Source organism: Ictalurus furcatus, chromosome 20 (assembly GCF_023375685.1).
Source record: "Ictalurus furcatus strain D&B chromosome 20, Billie_1.0, whole genome shotgun sequence".
NCBI lineage: Eukaryota > Metazoa > Chordata > Actinopteri > Siluriformes > Ictaluridae > Ictalurus > Ictalurus furcatus.
Window position 1 is genome coordinate 9,376,426 of NC_071274.1, and position 16,171 is coordinate 9,392,596.

Sequence of the window (16,171 nt, forward strand, 5' to 3'; positions counted from 1 at the left end):
TTGCTAAAGAAGCTGAGGGTGAAGGTGATGGACTGGCCAAGCATGTCTCCAGACCTAAACCCTATTGAGCATCTGTGGGGCATCCTCAAACGGAAGGTGGAGGAGCACAAGGTCTCTAACATCCACCAGCTTCGTGATGTCATCATGGAGGAGTGGAAGAGGACTCCAATGGCAACCTGTGAAATATTGACACCTTAGGCCCAATTTGGACATTTTCACTTAGGGGTACTCACTTTTGTTGCCAGCGGTTTAGACATTAATGGCTGTGTGTTGAGTTATTTTGAGGAGACAGCAAATTTACACTGTTACACAAGCTGTACACTCACTACTTTACATTGTAGCAAAGTGTCACTTCTTCAGTGTTGTCACATGAAAAGATATAATCAAATATTTACAAAAATGTGAGGGGTGTACTCACTTTTGTGAGATACTGTATATACTCTATATATCCCTGTATTGTTCTCCTTACTATCTCTTATCTCTTATTTCTTTTTTTGGCTGCAGCTATGACACCCTAATTTCTCCATCTGGGGATTAATAAAGTATTATCTTATCTTCATTATCAAGTCAGAACAAAAAAAGTTCAGATTCCTAAACATTAGTTTTCTATCTCAAAATTAAATGTTACAGAAAAATGTTTGTATGCCATTAAAGAAAGCAGCATAAGAGATCACTTTTCAGACAAAAAAAGCACAATGAAGTCTTCTGGATTTTGCTGAAAAAAGAAAAAGCAAGTGTGACAGTCAAAGTCTCCAGAACAACTGTGGCTGATTCTGCAAGATGCTCAATTAACTTTACCAGCTAATTTCCTAATAAAATGGCACAAAGTGTACTGGAGACTACTATTTAGGGCCCGAACACCGCTGGTGCGAAACCCTACTGGATCTGCTCCGTTTATTAGGGCCCCGAGCACTGCTCGTGCGAAGCCCTATTGGATCTGCTCCGTTTATTGGGGCCCGAGCACTGCTCGTGCGAAGCCCTATTGGATCTGCTCCGTTTATTATCATTATTAGTATTATTTAGGGCCCGAGCATGGCTGGTGCGAAGCCCTATTGTATCTGCTCCGTTTCTTCTTCTTCTTTTCAAAAATGAATTGCATTTTATTACTTTAAACCTCCTAGAGATTTCATCACATTAACTTCATATTCGGTCAGTCTCATATAAAGGCCATGACAATGCTAAATTGCAAATCTTTTAAGTTTTCACTGCATGGTGTGGGTGTGGTGGTCTCAAAAAATTTTTATGTTTCGCCATGAAACAGGAAGTTGTTATAAGTCAAACATACAATGTCCATTCTGCTCCAAACTTCACAAGTTTGATAAACGTCCCAGCCTGAAGACATGTAAAATATTCAGTTATAATTATACTGCCACCATCTGGCAACAGAAAGTGACATGTTTTACACTAGCAACATATAAAAACATGCCAGGAAATTCTAAACATGGTAGCACATACTAGACACATCTTAAAACATGCTAGCTACACTTAAGTGCAAAAGCGTGCTATTACTGCTATTAAACAGAAAGTTGTTATAACTCAAGCATACAATGTTCAATATCCTTCAAACTTCACATTTGAAATGAATCCTGGCCTGAGGACATCTACATAGCAATGTTCAGTTATATTCATAGCACCACCTGCTGCCAACATGAACTGACATGTTTTACAATAACTCAAGACATAACTCCTCGCGCTACATTTAACCTAAATGTATGAAATTCAGTAAAACATATGCAACATGCCAATACGTACAAAAACGTTTCTTGAACCCATGACCTAAACTCAAAAGGAAGTCTTACATTTTGATTTCTCTCTTACATTTTTGCTCCATTTTTTGCCATTTAATAAATATTTATATACTTATTTATATCCTTTGGATATAACAAGGAAGTTTTTGGGAGCGGTGATGTTACTCTCAACCCCAATTCGTCTAAATCACACAAAACCTGTGCTATTCGTTTGTGCTCGGTTTGTGCCATTAAAATGAACATTGTATCTATTACCATTTATTAAAAATAAATATAATTGGGGAAGTGACATCACCCTCCACTCCATGCTGTCCAAATCGGTGCCGTTTGTTTGTGCTCCATTTTGCCATTTTCTGCCATTAAAAGAAACCCTATATCTATGATCCATAACCAGAGCGGTGCATCGGGAGAATTCCCAGTCAACCTCTTTCTCTCCGTACCTCACACACATAGAAAAAAGCATGCGTGTTACTTTTTTGCGTGACTGATAACTAAGGTAACTAATTATACTACATTTGCATTTAAAGCAGCGCAAGGAGAGGATGGATGGTAAAAAGAGGCATGCCAAGACCAGCACATTTTTTATGAAGGAAGAACTTACGGACATGATTCAACAAGAATATAAAGATAAATAAGTTACATACTGAGTACTGTTTTCTGCAATAATGTAATGGGCGAGTGGTATATCTGCAGAGCCAATTTATGAGTGAGTCACAGGGAATACTCCCGATGAGCCACTGCAACTATGGATCATAGTTTCTTTTAATGGCATAAACCGGCATACATTGAGCACAAACAAACAGCACCGATTTGGCATGGGGTGGAGAGTGACGTCACTGCCCCAATAACATTTGTTAGGCTATTTTTAATGAAGTACTGTATGTAAATACATACAGTGTTGTGAAAAAGTATTTCTTCTGTTTTTGTGTATAATTTTAGATCTTCAAAAGAAAAACATAAAAGGCAACCTGAGTAAACAAAGTACAGTTTATATTTTTTTACTGAAGCAAAAAAAAAAAAACTCCCATCACTCATGTGAAAAACTAATTGCACCCTTAAAATTAAAATCTGCTTGTGCCACCTTTAGCAGCAATAACTGTGACCAAATACTTCCGATAACTGGAGATCAGTCTTTCACTTACTTCTAGGACTTACTCCTAGGCTTTGGATCATTGTCTTGCTGCATAATCCAGTTGCGCTTGAGTTTCAACTTACGGACTAAAGACAGGACATTCTCCTTTAGGATTTTTCTGGTAGAGAAGAGAATTCATGTTTCCCTCAATTACTGCAAGTTGCCCAGGCCCTAAAGCAGCAAAGCATCTCCACACCATCACACTGAAACCACCATTCTTGACTGTAGGTATGATGTTCTTTTTGAGGAATTCTGTATTTGGTTTATGCCAGATGTAATGGGACCTCTGTCCTCCAAACAGCTCGACTTTCGACTCATCAATCCACAGAACATTCTCCCAAAAGGTTTGAGGATCATCAGAGTGTGTTTTGGCAAAATTCAGACGAGCTTTAATGTTGTTCCCGGTTAGCAGTGGTTTTCGCCTCGCCACACTTCCATGGATGCCATTTATGTCCAGAGCCTTTCTGATAGTGGACTCATGAACAGTGACCTTTACTAATGCAAGAGAGGCCTGTAGGTCCTTTAATGTTGTCCTTGGCTCTTTTGTGACTTCCTGGGTGAGTAGTTACTGTGCTCTTGGAGGAACTTTGGAAGGTTGGACACTTCTGGTTGGACACTTCCATTTGGAAATAATGGCTCTCACTGTGGTTCTTTGGAGTCCCAGAGCCTTTGAAATAGCTTTGTAACCCTTCTAAGACTGATGCATTTCAATCACCTTCTTCCTCATCATTTCTGAAATTTCTTTCATTTTTGACATATTGGGTAAGACCTTTTAACCAACTTCATGTTGTTGAAAATGTTCTAGAGTTGATTCGATTGAATAGGGTTTGCAGTAATCAGGCCTGGTTGCGTCTAACCCACTATGAACCCCACTATGAATGCCGTTTCATAGATTTGGGGAATTAGTAACTACAATGGCAAGTACATTTTCACACAGGCCCAGTTGGTATTGGATAACTTTTTTGCTTCAATAAATAACATCATTTAAAAACTGCATTTTGTGTTTACTCAGGTTGCCTTTTTTTAACTTAGATTTTGTTTTAATTTCTGAAACAATTTGAGATTCACACAAAAACAGAAAAAATCAAATACTTTCTCACAGCACTATACAATGCTCATTTTAAATGGCACAAATCAAGCATAAATGAACGGCACTGGTTTTGTGTAATTTAGAGGAAATGGGGTGGAGAGTGGAATCACACAGCCAAAAAACAATGTTTAATAGCTCAAACACCAAACAAGAACAAAGGTTCATTTTTGCCACAAAAATCAGCAAAACGTAGCACAAACCTAGCACAAATAAATGGCATAGTTTTGGTGATTATTTAATTTCATGGGGTGCCAACTTCACAGAGATGTCAGTTTTTGTGATTCCCAGCCACTGGGTTGTGGCTTTGTGACAAACATTAGAAACAACGCACCCCTCCCTCTACCTCAGTCTGTCCGACATAACACCCTAGCTGCTGCGTCACAAAGCACAACTCCAGAGTTACCGGTCACAGGCTTTTTGGATTGTCAAGTGAGCAGTTCGTCAAATTGGTGCATAAAATAAGGTTTGCATAGTGGGTTTTTTTTCTCTATAATTATAATAATCATAATAATCTAATTTTAATAAACATGTAAATGTGAATGGGTTAACATTGGAATCCCTAGAAGTGCGTGAGAATCCTTGTACCCACAAATCGAGGAGCCCCTCCTCTGACTCCCCACATACTGTAAGCTGAGCCCTGCCCCTCCAGCTCCATTAACAGCTTTGTTTTGCAAATGTGCCACAATCACTCAGTCGAAGTCATCCTCCAGCCACAAAGGAAATCTTCAACTCAGCTCTGCATTGAAGAGTTCATATAACAGTGTGCTCTAAAGAATTATATAATGCACCCATTGATGTATCGTAATTGAAATACATACATTTGATGTGTGTTCTTAATCTACAATGATGTGTAAATATATGATCAAATAAGGAATGTTAGATCTTGTAGACAACATTCAAAGAGAAAATATTTATATATAATAAAGAAATATTGTTAACTTGAGGTGTAACCTCAAATTATTATTGTTAGTATTCTTTTTTTTTGTAATTAACACTTTTATTAATTCACAAGTTAACACAAAGAGACAAACAACATATATAATGAATCAAACTATTTTAACATAAATCCCCACTATAACCCCTCCCCCTAACAACCACCCACCCCACCCTGGTCCCCCCACGAACACCCCTGTGGTCAATAGAATATAAACTCACATATCCCAAAAAAAATTAAAATAATAATAAAAATAATACACACAATTAAAAAAAAAGAAGAAGGAAAAAAAAGGGAAATACAATAATCAAGTATAATCATAGACTAAACTCTAAATTATACTCTCCACCGCCCCTCCTCGAGAGTTCCCCAAAAACACCAAATAACTGCTCCATTTCTTCCTGAAGGAATTCCCAACTCCCATCCTTCTGCTCGACCCCTCCTCAAAGGCAGCCACCCTCCCCATCTCCACACACCACTCTGGAAACGAGGGCGCTCCATCTGATTTCCATCCCCTTAAAATAACCTGCCTACCAATCATCACACTGGTCAAAACCCAATCTTTTTTGTACCTATCCTCCAATTTTGTGACCTCCCCATCTCCAAAAATACAGAGTCTAGGGCAGAACGAGATCTGAGTGTTCAACACCTCACATACAAAGCTCTGCACCTTCAACCAAAATTCTTGGATCTTACAACACCCCCAAAAAACATGGGTGGTGTCTCCATCTTCTGAATGGCATCGCCAGCAGGTGGGTGTGTCTTTAAGACCAAGCCTATACAATTTAGAGGGGGTCCAATAGAACCGATGTAAAATCTTAAATTGTATAAGGCACACCCTTGTGTCTCTAGATGCAGTTTTTATATTTTTTAAAATCCTAGCCCACTCTCCCTCCCCCAATTCCAAATTTAAATCTTTCTCCCATAATCTCTTGAGAGTGGTCGAGACTCCGTCCCCTAGACTCTGAATCAATAAGGAGTAATACACTGATGCTTCATGTCCTCTTCCAAAAGCAGAAACCTCTCACAGAGTATCTGCTGCTTTAGGGGGGTGCATGCTACTCCCAAAAATAGTACAGAGCAAGTGGCGTAGTTGAAGATACCTAAAAAACTGAGATCTGGGGATCCCAAAATGTTGAACCAATTTTTCAAAAGATATCATCACACCACTCTCATAAAGAACATCGAGTGTATTAACCCCACTCGTGATCCACTCTGACCAACAAAAAGGGGACTTATTAATACGTAGTTTGGGGTTTAGCCATAGGCTCGAGGCAACATTGACATAAATATCAGAATCAAACACTCTGGACACTCTTGTCCACACTGAGTGCAGATGTGAAATAACGGGGTGCGATTTAACTTCTCTGGTTAGATTAATGGAAAGGCTTTGCAGTGGCAAAATAGGGGCAAGAACTTCTTGTTCAATGCATAACCAGAGAGGGGCTCTCTCAGGTGGAACTGACCAATGAGCCAAATGTCTGAGACCAAATGCATAATAATAAAATAGAATCTTGGGTAGGCCTAGCCCACCCTTGTCAATCGGCCTATGTAACTTATTGAAATTTAACCTGGGATGCTGACCATTCCAAATAAAAGAGTTCGCTATACTCTCAAATTGCTTGAAATAAGAAAGAGGGACATCTATAGGGAGAGATTGTAGCAGGTAATTGAATTTTGAAACTCATTTTAATAACATTAACCTTCCCGATCATAGATAAATGTAAAGAAGACCACCTATCTACATCACTCGAAAACCTTTTTATTAACGGGTCAATATTAATTCTAACTAAATCAGACAAATTTTTTGGAAATAAAATACCCAAATACTTAATGCCCTATTTGGGCCACTGGAAGGCACCAGGCTGAAAGGCCGTTACTGGACAGTATGCTGTCAGAGACAAAGCTTCGGATTTAGACCAGTTGACTTTGTATCCTGAGAATTTGGAAAAGGAATTAATAATTCTGTGGAGGCAAGGCATAGATCTAGTAGGGTCAGAGATGAATAATAAAATATCATCTACATAAAGCAAAAGCTTATGCGCCACACCTCCCGCCACCACCCCTGAAAAATCATTCTACTTTCTTATCGCAGCTGCTAATGGTTCCAGGGCAAGACAGAACAATAATGGGGAAAGAGGGCAACCCTGCCGGGTGCCACTATTCAGAGTAAAATAATCTGAAATTAGTCCATTTGTTTTTACTGCCGCTACCGGGTGTCTACAAAGTAGCTTAATCCAACCAATGAAAGTATTCCCGAACCCATACACTTCCAAAATCTTAAAAAGATAATCCCATTCTACCATATCAAACGCCTTTTTGGCATCAAGTGAGATGGCAGCAACCGAGACTGATCATTCGCTACTGACCACATGATATCAATGAGACGTCTAATGTTATCAGAAGAGCTACGGCCCCGAATAAACCCTGCCTGATCTATATGTATAAGAGATATCATAACTTTACTTAATCGGTTAGCCAGAATTTTCGACAAGATTTTTACATCTAACTGGATCAGGGAAATTGGACGATAACTTTTACACTCACTTGTATCTTTGTCTTTTTTAAGAACCAGACTGATCCGGGCTTGTGTCATGGTTGGAGGAAGCTTTCCATTCTTTAATGATTCTGTATAAACTTCTAACAGAAGTGGAGCCAGTTCTGTAGCATAAGATTTGAAAAACTCTGCGGCAAAGCCATCTGGCCCCGGAGACTTGCCTGTAGGCAGGGCCTTAATTACCTTGCCAAGCTCCTCCAGGGTTATCTCAGAATCAAGAGAATTTTTTTGCTCCGTCGTCAATTTCGGGAGTTCTAATGGTTCCACAAAGTTTCTAATACTTTCATCAGTAGACGAAGACATTGAACTATAGAGATCAAAGTAAAATTCTTTAAAAGCATTATTAATATCAACGGCCGAGGTAAAAATTTCACCACTAACAGACTTCACTGCGGGAATGGTAGAAAGGGCCTCCCTCTGTTTTACATATCTAGCCAAAAGTTTTCCTGCTTTGTCCCCCAAGTCAAAGTATGACCGTCTTGCCCTGAATAACCAAAACTCCACTTTCCTCGACAAAATAGTATTATATCTATATTTCAATCTGGTCAATTCTCTGAGACGACATTCGGCGCTTCAGCTCTGCCTCTGCACTTTTAATATTTCCTTCCAACTCCACGAGTTCTCGTGCTTTGGATTTTTTAATGAATGAGGCATACTGTATGATCTGACCCCTAAGAACCGCCTTAAGTGCCTCCCACGCCACGCCCACAGGGGATACTGAGGACCAGTTGGTCTCCATATAAACATCAAGTTCAGTCTAACATTTGTCGGAAATCAGGATTTTGTAAAAGGGATACATTAAAGCGCCAACTAAATGATTTCTTCTTCTCCGTTTGTGGCCACACCTCTAAACTCACCAGGGCGTGATCTGAGACTAGAATGTTTCCGATTGAACAATCAGCAACAGATGAAATGAGTGATTTGAATATCAAAAAAAAATCTATTCTAGAATAAATCTTATGGACTGATGAAAAAAATGTATAGTCCCTACCAGATGGGTTCAAAAGTCTCCAAATATCTGCAAGACCAAGATTTTTACACATCCTGTGAAGAGTCACTGTTGCTCTAGGGGGCTTACACACTTTTGCAACACTATGATCAAGGACTGAGTCCATCAAAAGATTAAAGTCTCCTCCCAATATTATATCATGTGGGGTGCCAGCAGATTGCAACATCCCTTCAAGATCTATAAAAAAGCCCTGATCATCAGCATTAGGTGCATAAATATTAGCCAAAATAAGACTTTGCCCCTGAATTTCTGCTAAAACAATAATTACTCTCCCTAATTTATCTTTAAACTGTTTGAGACATTTGAATTGTAGATGCTTATTTACCAATATAATGACTCCCCTGCTCTTACTTGAGCCAGCACTAAAGAAAACATGACCACCCCATATCTTCCCAAATTTTTCAGCTTCCTGCGGGGAAAGATGCGTTTCTTGAAGAAACACAATATCATATTTCTTACGCTTAAGAAAAGTAATGACCTTCCTTCTTTTTATGGGGTGTCCTAACCCATTCACATTCCACATGGAGAGAGATAGTACACTCATATTAACATCTGACATTTTGATATAACAGAAAAAATTAATTGTGTGCCAAAAACAAAATTATGAAGACCACAATCCAACATTAATGCAACAATAAAACCCCAAGCTTCCCCCGAACAAAACAATCAGAAAAAAGAAAAACATGCGCATCAACCCCGCGCATGACAGCGCCAACTGGCGCCAATCTCCCTAAACTCAAAGAGTCCATGTACTCTACAAGAGCCCCCGTGACAACTCTGCCATCGGATTGCACGATTCTGCCTCACAAATTTGTGAGGCAAAATTACATAACATAAAATATTTTGTAAAATAAAATACACCCCAACCAATAAGCAGAGTAAACACAAATAATGTAAAGACTAATTCACAGAACTGCTTCGAAGGTGTGTTCCTTCACAAAACAAATTCCAGCCGATATAGAGCCGTTCAGTTTCCTCGGACAGACAAATGAATAATCAGCGAGCCGGCTGTTATGAAAGAATAACATCATTATTCCAAAGTCCCGTGGAAGTACTCCACAAATCGGACTTCAGCCAACAGGAGGCACAAGCGCAAGGATCGAGCAGAGACATCTGCCACTGTCCTGAAGCAGTGTTATTCAACAAAAGAAGCCCCGCCGCTAGACGGTGCCAGCACAAAAGGAAACAAAACCGCATCCCGGTTCCTCTGATGGTCAAGAGCCAATTCACTCGGAGGCCGCATAATTTTACGGTCATCTGTAGTATCTATTATCAATCTGGGCTGGAACTTCATTGTAAAAGTGATCTTCTGTCCATGCCAAAGTTTCTTTAAGGAAGTGATATTTCACAAAACAAAACAACCTCTAGCTGTTCGGCGGCGCCAACGCAAAAAGAAATAAAAAATGGCGCTCATTTTCCTCTGAAAGCCAGAGTACGCACAGCGAGTCGACCCACACACAAGAGAAACATCCAATGGATTATTCACCCGTTGATTCAATAAAAGACATTGCCTGATTGGGACATGTAAATACTTTGCTGCCGTCTTTGGTGTTTATTCTCAGTCTGGCCGGAAACATCAGTGCAAAAGTGATCTTACGTTGGTGCAAGACTTTATTGCATTCCTTGAACTGATCGCGTTTCTCTCTTGTTGAGTTCGCAAAGTCCGGGAACAAAAAAATATTGTGATTCTTCCAAGAGAGCTTTCCTTTGCTCCTCGCCTGGAGCAACACGAGATCTTTATCGGATGATCTCAGAAATCTGGCCAGGATTGGTCGCGGCCTGTCTCCCTCGCCAGATCTCTGAGCCGGGACTCTGTGGGCCCGCTCGAGTTCTAATTTATGGCCTGTTATGTCGAGTAAACTCGGGAAAAGCTCGTCCAGAAATTTCACCATATCTCTGCCTTCTTCATGCTCAGGAACTCCAATAATCCGCAAATTATTCCTTCAGCTTTGATTTTCCAAATCTTCCAATCTTTCAAATATTTTTTCCAAGTCTCTCTTGGTCGCTGGTGGATTAGCGGATAATGCCCTTTCCGAAGACTCAAGATACTCGATTCGTTTCTCGGCATCCGCCACTCTTGTAACTAACTCAGAGAATTTTATTTCTATCGCGGTAATCGAACGTCGTATTACAGCGAGATCTTCCAAGTCAGCAACAACTTAAATTACCTCAAACAGCAAAAGTGTAACTGGGTGTACCGAATTTCACCAGATTATATCATGAAAATAATTAGAAAAATTAGCAAAGTGCACAGAGCTGTCTTTCACAGGTCTGCCCTTCGCATGGTGTCACGTGACCATTATTGTTAGTATTCTTATTATCTCCCTAAAGTGCACAATAATTCAAGATCTGAATGGAATTTTTTTTTTTCATTTGGCACATTGATGCTACAGGCCACAAGTAACTCCCACACCACAAATGGCCCACATGTGGCACTACAGGCCATGCCCAAAGTCTACGTGATTTTCTGCCCAATAAGTAAAAAATTTCTGAAAATTGGTATAGATGCCTTATTTCTCATTGGGAACAAAAAAGCCATAGGGACCCATAAAGTCCGCCATGATGGCTTTTCCAGTACATTGACCATTTGTCCAAAATTACACAAATCTTCTCCTCATGAACCATAGGTCAGATTGACTTGAACTGTGGTACATACAGTATCTCACAAAAGTGAGTACATCCCTCACATTTTTGTAAATATTTGATTATAGCTTTTAATGTGACAGCACTGAAGAAATGACACTTTGCTACAATATAAAGTAGTGAGTGTAGAGCTTGTATAACAATGTAAATTTGCTGTCCCCTCAAAAAAGCTCAACACACAGTCATTAATGTCTAAGCCGCTGGCAACAAAAGTGAGTACACCCCTAAGTGAAAATGTCCAAATTGGGCCCAAAGTGTCAATATTTTGTGTGGCCACCATTATTTTCCATCACTGCCTTAACCCTCTTGGGCATGGAGTTCACCAGAGCTTTACAGGTTGCCACTGGAGTCCTCTTCCGCTCCTCCACCTTCCGTTTGAGGATGCCCCACAGATGCTCAATAGGGTTTAGGTCTGGAGACATGCTTGGCCAGTCCATCACCTTCACCCTCAGCTTCTTTAGCAAGGCAGTGGTTGTCTTGGAGGTGTGTTTGGGGTCGTTATCATGCTGGAATACTGCCCTGCGGCCCAGTCTCCGAAGGGAGGGGATCATGCTCTGCTTCAGTATGTCACAGTACATGTTGGCATTCATGGTTCCCTCAATGAACTGTAGCTTCCCAGTGCCGGCAGCACTCATGCAGCCCCAGACCATGACACTCCCACCACCATGCTTGACTGTAGGCAAGACACACTTGTCTTTGTACTCCTCACCTGGTTGCCGCCACACACGCTTGACACCATCTGAACCAAATAAGTTTATCTTGGTCTCATCAGATCACAGGACATGGTTCCAGTAATCCATGTCCTTAGTCTGCTTGTCTTCAGCAAACTGTTTGCGGCTTTCTTATGCATCATCTTTAGAAGAGGCTTCCTTCTGGGATGACAGCCATGCAGACCAATTTGATGCAGTGTGCGGCGTATGGTCTGAGCACTGACAGGCTGACCCCCCACCCCTTCAACCTCTGCAGCAATGCTGGCAGCACTCATACGTCTATTTCCCAAACACAACCTCTGGATATGACACTGAGCATGTGCACTCAACTTCTTTGGTCGACCATGGCGAGGCCTGTTCTGGGTGGAACCTGTCCTGTTAAACCGCTGTATGGTCTTGGCCACCATGCTGCAGCTCAGTGTCAGGGTCTTGGCAATCTTCTTATAGCCTAGGCCATCTTTATGTAGAGCAACAATTCTTTTTTCAGATCCTCAGAAAGTTCCTTGCCATGAGGTGCCATGTTGAACTTCCAGTGACCAGTATGAGGGAGTGTGAGAGCGATGACACCAAATTTAACACACCTGCTCCCCATTCACACCTGAGACCTTGTAACACTAACAAGTCACATGACACCAGGCAGGGAAAGTGGCTAATTGGGCCCAATTTGGACATTTTCACATATGAATTGACAACTGTTGCACATATTTCTTGTGTCCATAATTCAATGGAACATTAGCCTATGGACTTGATCTCTGCCACACACAAAGAGGACACTACAGTATGTTACTATGTGTGATGGCAACCTCATATCTCCAAAAACAATGACATTAAAACTAATAATAATTTATTGTTAACGCTAAAATAATGCTTTACACATCTGCTAGTCATAAAACAGCTACTCCGATCCAATCACCAGTTCATATGAAGACTCTTGACCATGCTGACATATCTGAGAAATGGGTGAGTGTAAGATGAAAAATAGATTTATTGTGAATATCTGAAATATACATACTCTGCTAAATGCTAGTCCATTGGATGTTTCCCTTCCTCCACAGTCCACAAAAGCTACAAAATTCTCATCGACTCCTCAGGCCCTTTAAACGCGTAAGCTTGGGGCAACACGCATGCATCCATGGCTTTCTGGCAAGGGTAGGCTGACTGTCTATTAGGCAAACATTCTGTGGCTGATTTTGCCACAGCTAATGCGAACAGAAACAGGAAGCTTGGTCAATTTTGTTCTACTGTGGCACACTGAAACTAGAGACTAGAAGAAAATGTATTGCTCCTTTTTTCTTTTATTCATTATTACTATTACTCTTTTAGATGTTGTACAAATATTTATTTAATATAAATCCCCCTCTGCAATTCTGCTTTTAATTTTAGTGTTATTCTTTATGCTGCTGTAACAATTTCCCTCACAGGATCTATAAAGTACATCTATATGGCTTGCATACAAATGCAACAAATGCTTACATGGGCTTTTGAGTACTAAATTTGGTTCTGTTAATGTGTCTTATTTTTAACTTACAGATTGTGTTTCTTGTATTCTCCACTGAGTGCAACTGTCAAATCTAGCCCATTGGCAAGGCACGGTTGACAGCTACTTGTGAGAATGAGCTATGAAAATTAAAATCTGTGGTTACAGCGCCACTTAGCGGTCAATAACAGCAAATGTATGTTACCGCTGCAACTGCAGCGGGACTCGAGGTGCCAAAAACGTATTCTGGTTGAGTACCATCTGTACACAAAAACAATTTACACTATAGTGAAGGAACAAATAACACATTCTTTTGCACATTGTATAGTCTCTATATACATTTTACAACTCTGTATATATGCTTCCACATATCCTATTTCATTTATTCACATCATATTCCCTACAGTCTATTATATTTTATTATATCTACTGTATTTTATCATTTTACTACATTCTATTTTTATGGTGTGTATATCCTTAGTTGTTGTTGGTCTGTTTGTTATTGCACTGTGGGACAAGTAACTAAGAAAAAACATTTCACTACATTAAATGACATGTATGTAACATGTATGTGACAAATAAAGAACCTTGAAGTATCTGTGTGTGTGTGTCAGAGAGAGCGTGAGAGAGAGAGAGAGAGAGGTGTGCGTGATATGTGCATGTAACTCACAGAGACCAGGGCCAAGCCAAAATTGGTAGACTGGTGTTTCATCTGAACCTCAATCTTATGCAGTAACGCCTCAATCCGCTCCTCTTCAAACCCAGCCCTGCAACCATTCACAACCAGACACTCAGGACTAAAACATATTAGTATTTACATTAACAGACCAAGAGTCATAAAACCTGCAACCAAACAAATGTGCACACTTGCATAAAGCTGCTGTAAGTTACTATTCAAGAAAGTTTACATCCTAGCATGTGCCTGGGTAGTCAATACCCAATGCTAGTACATAAACTTAAGATTACACTATAAATAAACAGATTGTAAGCACTAGATTTATTAAGCAGGTAATAGACGTATTGAAGGTACCCCTTGCATCCACAAATAAAGGACTCCCTTTCATTACTGTACTTTTACAGTTACCCGAAGGACATAACACCAAATATGTCACATCGATAAAAACTCAAAAGTACCTATGGGCCTTCATTGCACCCTCATTGAAGCTGACTGCTACATAATGTGGCTACAAAGAGAAGGCTCACACATCTGGGCTGACACTATTCTCTGATTCTCCAATCAACTAAAAAATTTGGCTCACATTATTGTGAGACCAAAACTGCATCACTGCTTGCAGCAATTTAGAATTAAAATACTAATTTGGCTCCCCAGTTTCGCAACAAAGTTTTTCACCCTAAGAGATCACAAGTTCAAATCCAAGCAGTGACACAGTCATCAGTGGCCAGAAGCAAATAAAGCAATATTGGCTGTGCTCTCTGGGTGAAAGGGATGGCATTACTCTATCCCCTGTCAATCAGAGCGACACTTGTCAATTGTGAGCATCTGTAAGCTCATCAATATTACTGCATTTAGTTGGTTGATCTCAGGAAGGAGTTATTTCACTGAACCCATCTTAAAAGATGGTTGGTGTAGAGATGGAAACCTTTTTGTTTAGCTGCAAAAAAATAGATATATTCAAAACACTTTTACTCAGTACTTACTCTATGATCTCATCGATGGTTTGGCTAATGACCTGTTTGATATTCTCCATGTCCTCTTCTGCTATGCCCTGCAAGCCGATGCTAAATGAGGCCTCCCTGGTACTGCCATCATACCTGTGTAATACGTTTACAACAGATGCACACCAGTATACCTGTTCATGAAACTTTGAAAATTCAAGTTGACATTACACTAGACTCTATGTTATATATTATCAGAAATTATCAGAAATGGGTATTGACTTGTATGTTTACCCAACTACAGAAGAGAAGTCAGTACCAATCTTTCGTTCAATCAGTGTTTTGTAAAATGGAGAATTCGGGCCAGAGATCATCAGGGAAGAGAGAAAACTCAGAGTGAAAGCCTCAAACGTGTCTGTGATGCTGTAGAGAACACAGACAAACACGCACACACATACATACACGTACACAGAGTAATTAGTAATATGTAAACATTTTTTACTTTTTCAATTAAAGTGATATTCCCCCTCCAAAAAAGTTAGTCGAGTTGCTTTTAACACACAACTAACAAGTTTTTCCTCTTTTTTCTTAAGTACAAGAGGAAATATTATTTTTCTCAGTAAGTTTAACTAATTGTGTGCATGCATGTGTGTGTGTGTACACTTACTCCCCCAGCAGGTAGCTGACACACAGTGTGTTCTGTTTAGCTGCATCTGGAGCCAATGCATCAGGACTGCAGGTCACGTGAGCTTCCCTCTAAACAAAATCATGTACTTCATGTGTCAGTGTGATACTGATTTCTTGCACAGTTAAGTATTTCTGTAGGTAAGTGTGGCACGTGTGTGTGTGTCTGAGAGTATGACTAACTGGCACATCCCATCGGCTCTGTGCTGGTACAGCAGTGTTTGTTTCTGTTCTCTGAAACTTGCACAGAGCCTCCTCCTGTATCTGCTTCAGATGCTGCTCCAATGGCATATCACCATAGGTAAAAAACCTGTTAAACAAATACAGAATATGGGAGTACATGCAACAGTAGAATATACAGTCCCCTCTGAAAGTATTGGTATGACGAAGCCATTTGAGTTGGCTAATCAGAAACATTTCACTTTCCCCAGATGAAGTCCTTTGCTGTGTTGGCAGTATGTTTTGGGTCACTGTCTTGTTGAATAATGATGTTCCTCCCAATAGGGCGGCTGTGGCTCAGGTTGTAGAGCTGTCCACTAATCGTGGTTAGTGGTTTGTCCACTAATCGTA

General features: G+C 40.1%; 1 protein-coding gene across 9 annotated transcripts in view; it reads right to left on the reverse strand.

Annotated features, from left to right (window-relative positions):
• The window catches only part of pitrm1 (pitrilysin metallopeptidase 1), a 98,909-nt gene that overhangs the window by 38,962 nt on the left and 43,776 nt on the right, over positions 1 to 16,171 (reverse strand). For all 9 annotated transcript variants that reach the window (XM_053651756.1, XM_053651750.1, XM_053651748.1 and 6 more), the window contains 5 exons: positions 15,785 to 15,911; positions 15,585 to 15,673; positions 15,212 to 15,340; positions 14,960 to 15,073; positions 13,971 to 14,067 (listed from right to left, as the gene is read on the reverse strand). In XM_053651756.1, coding sequence (XP_053507731.1) covers positions 13,971 to 14,067; positions 14,960 to 15,073; positions 15,212 to 15,340; positions 15,585 to 15,673; positions 15,785 to 15,911 — 556 coding nt within the window. The remainder of the gene's footprint in view (positions 1 to 13,970; positions 14,068 to 14,959; positions 15,074 to 15,211; positions 15,341 to 15,584; positions 15,674 to 15,784; positions 15,912 to 16,171) is intronic.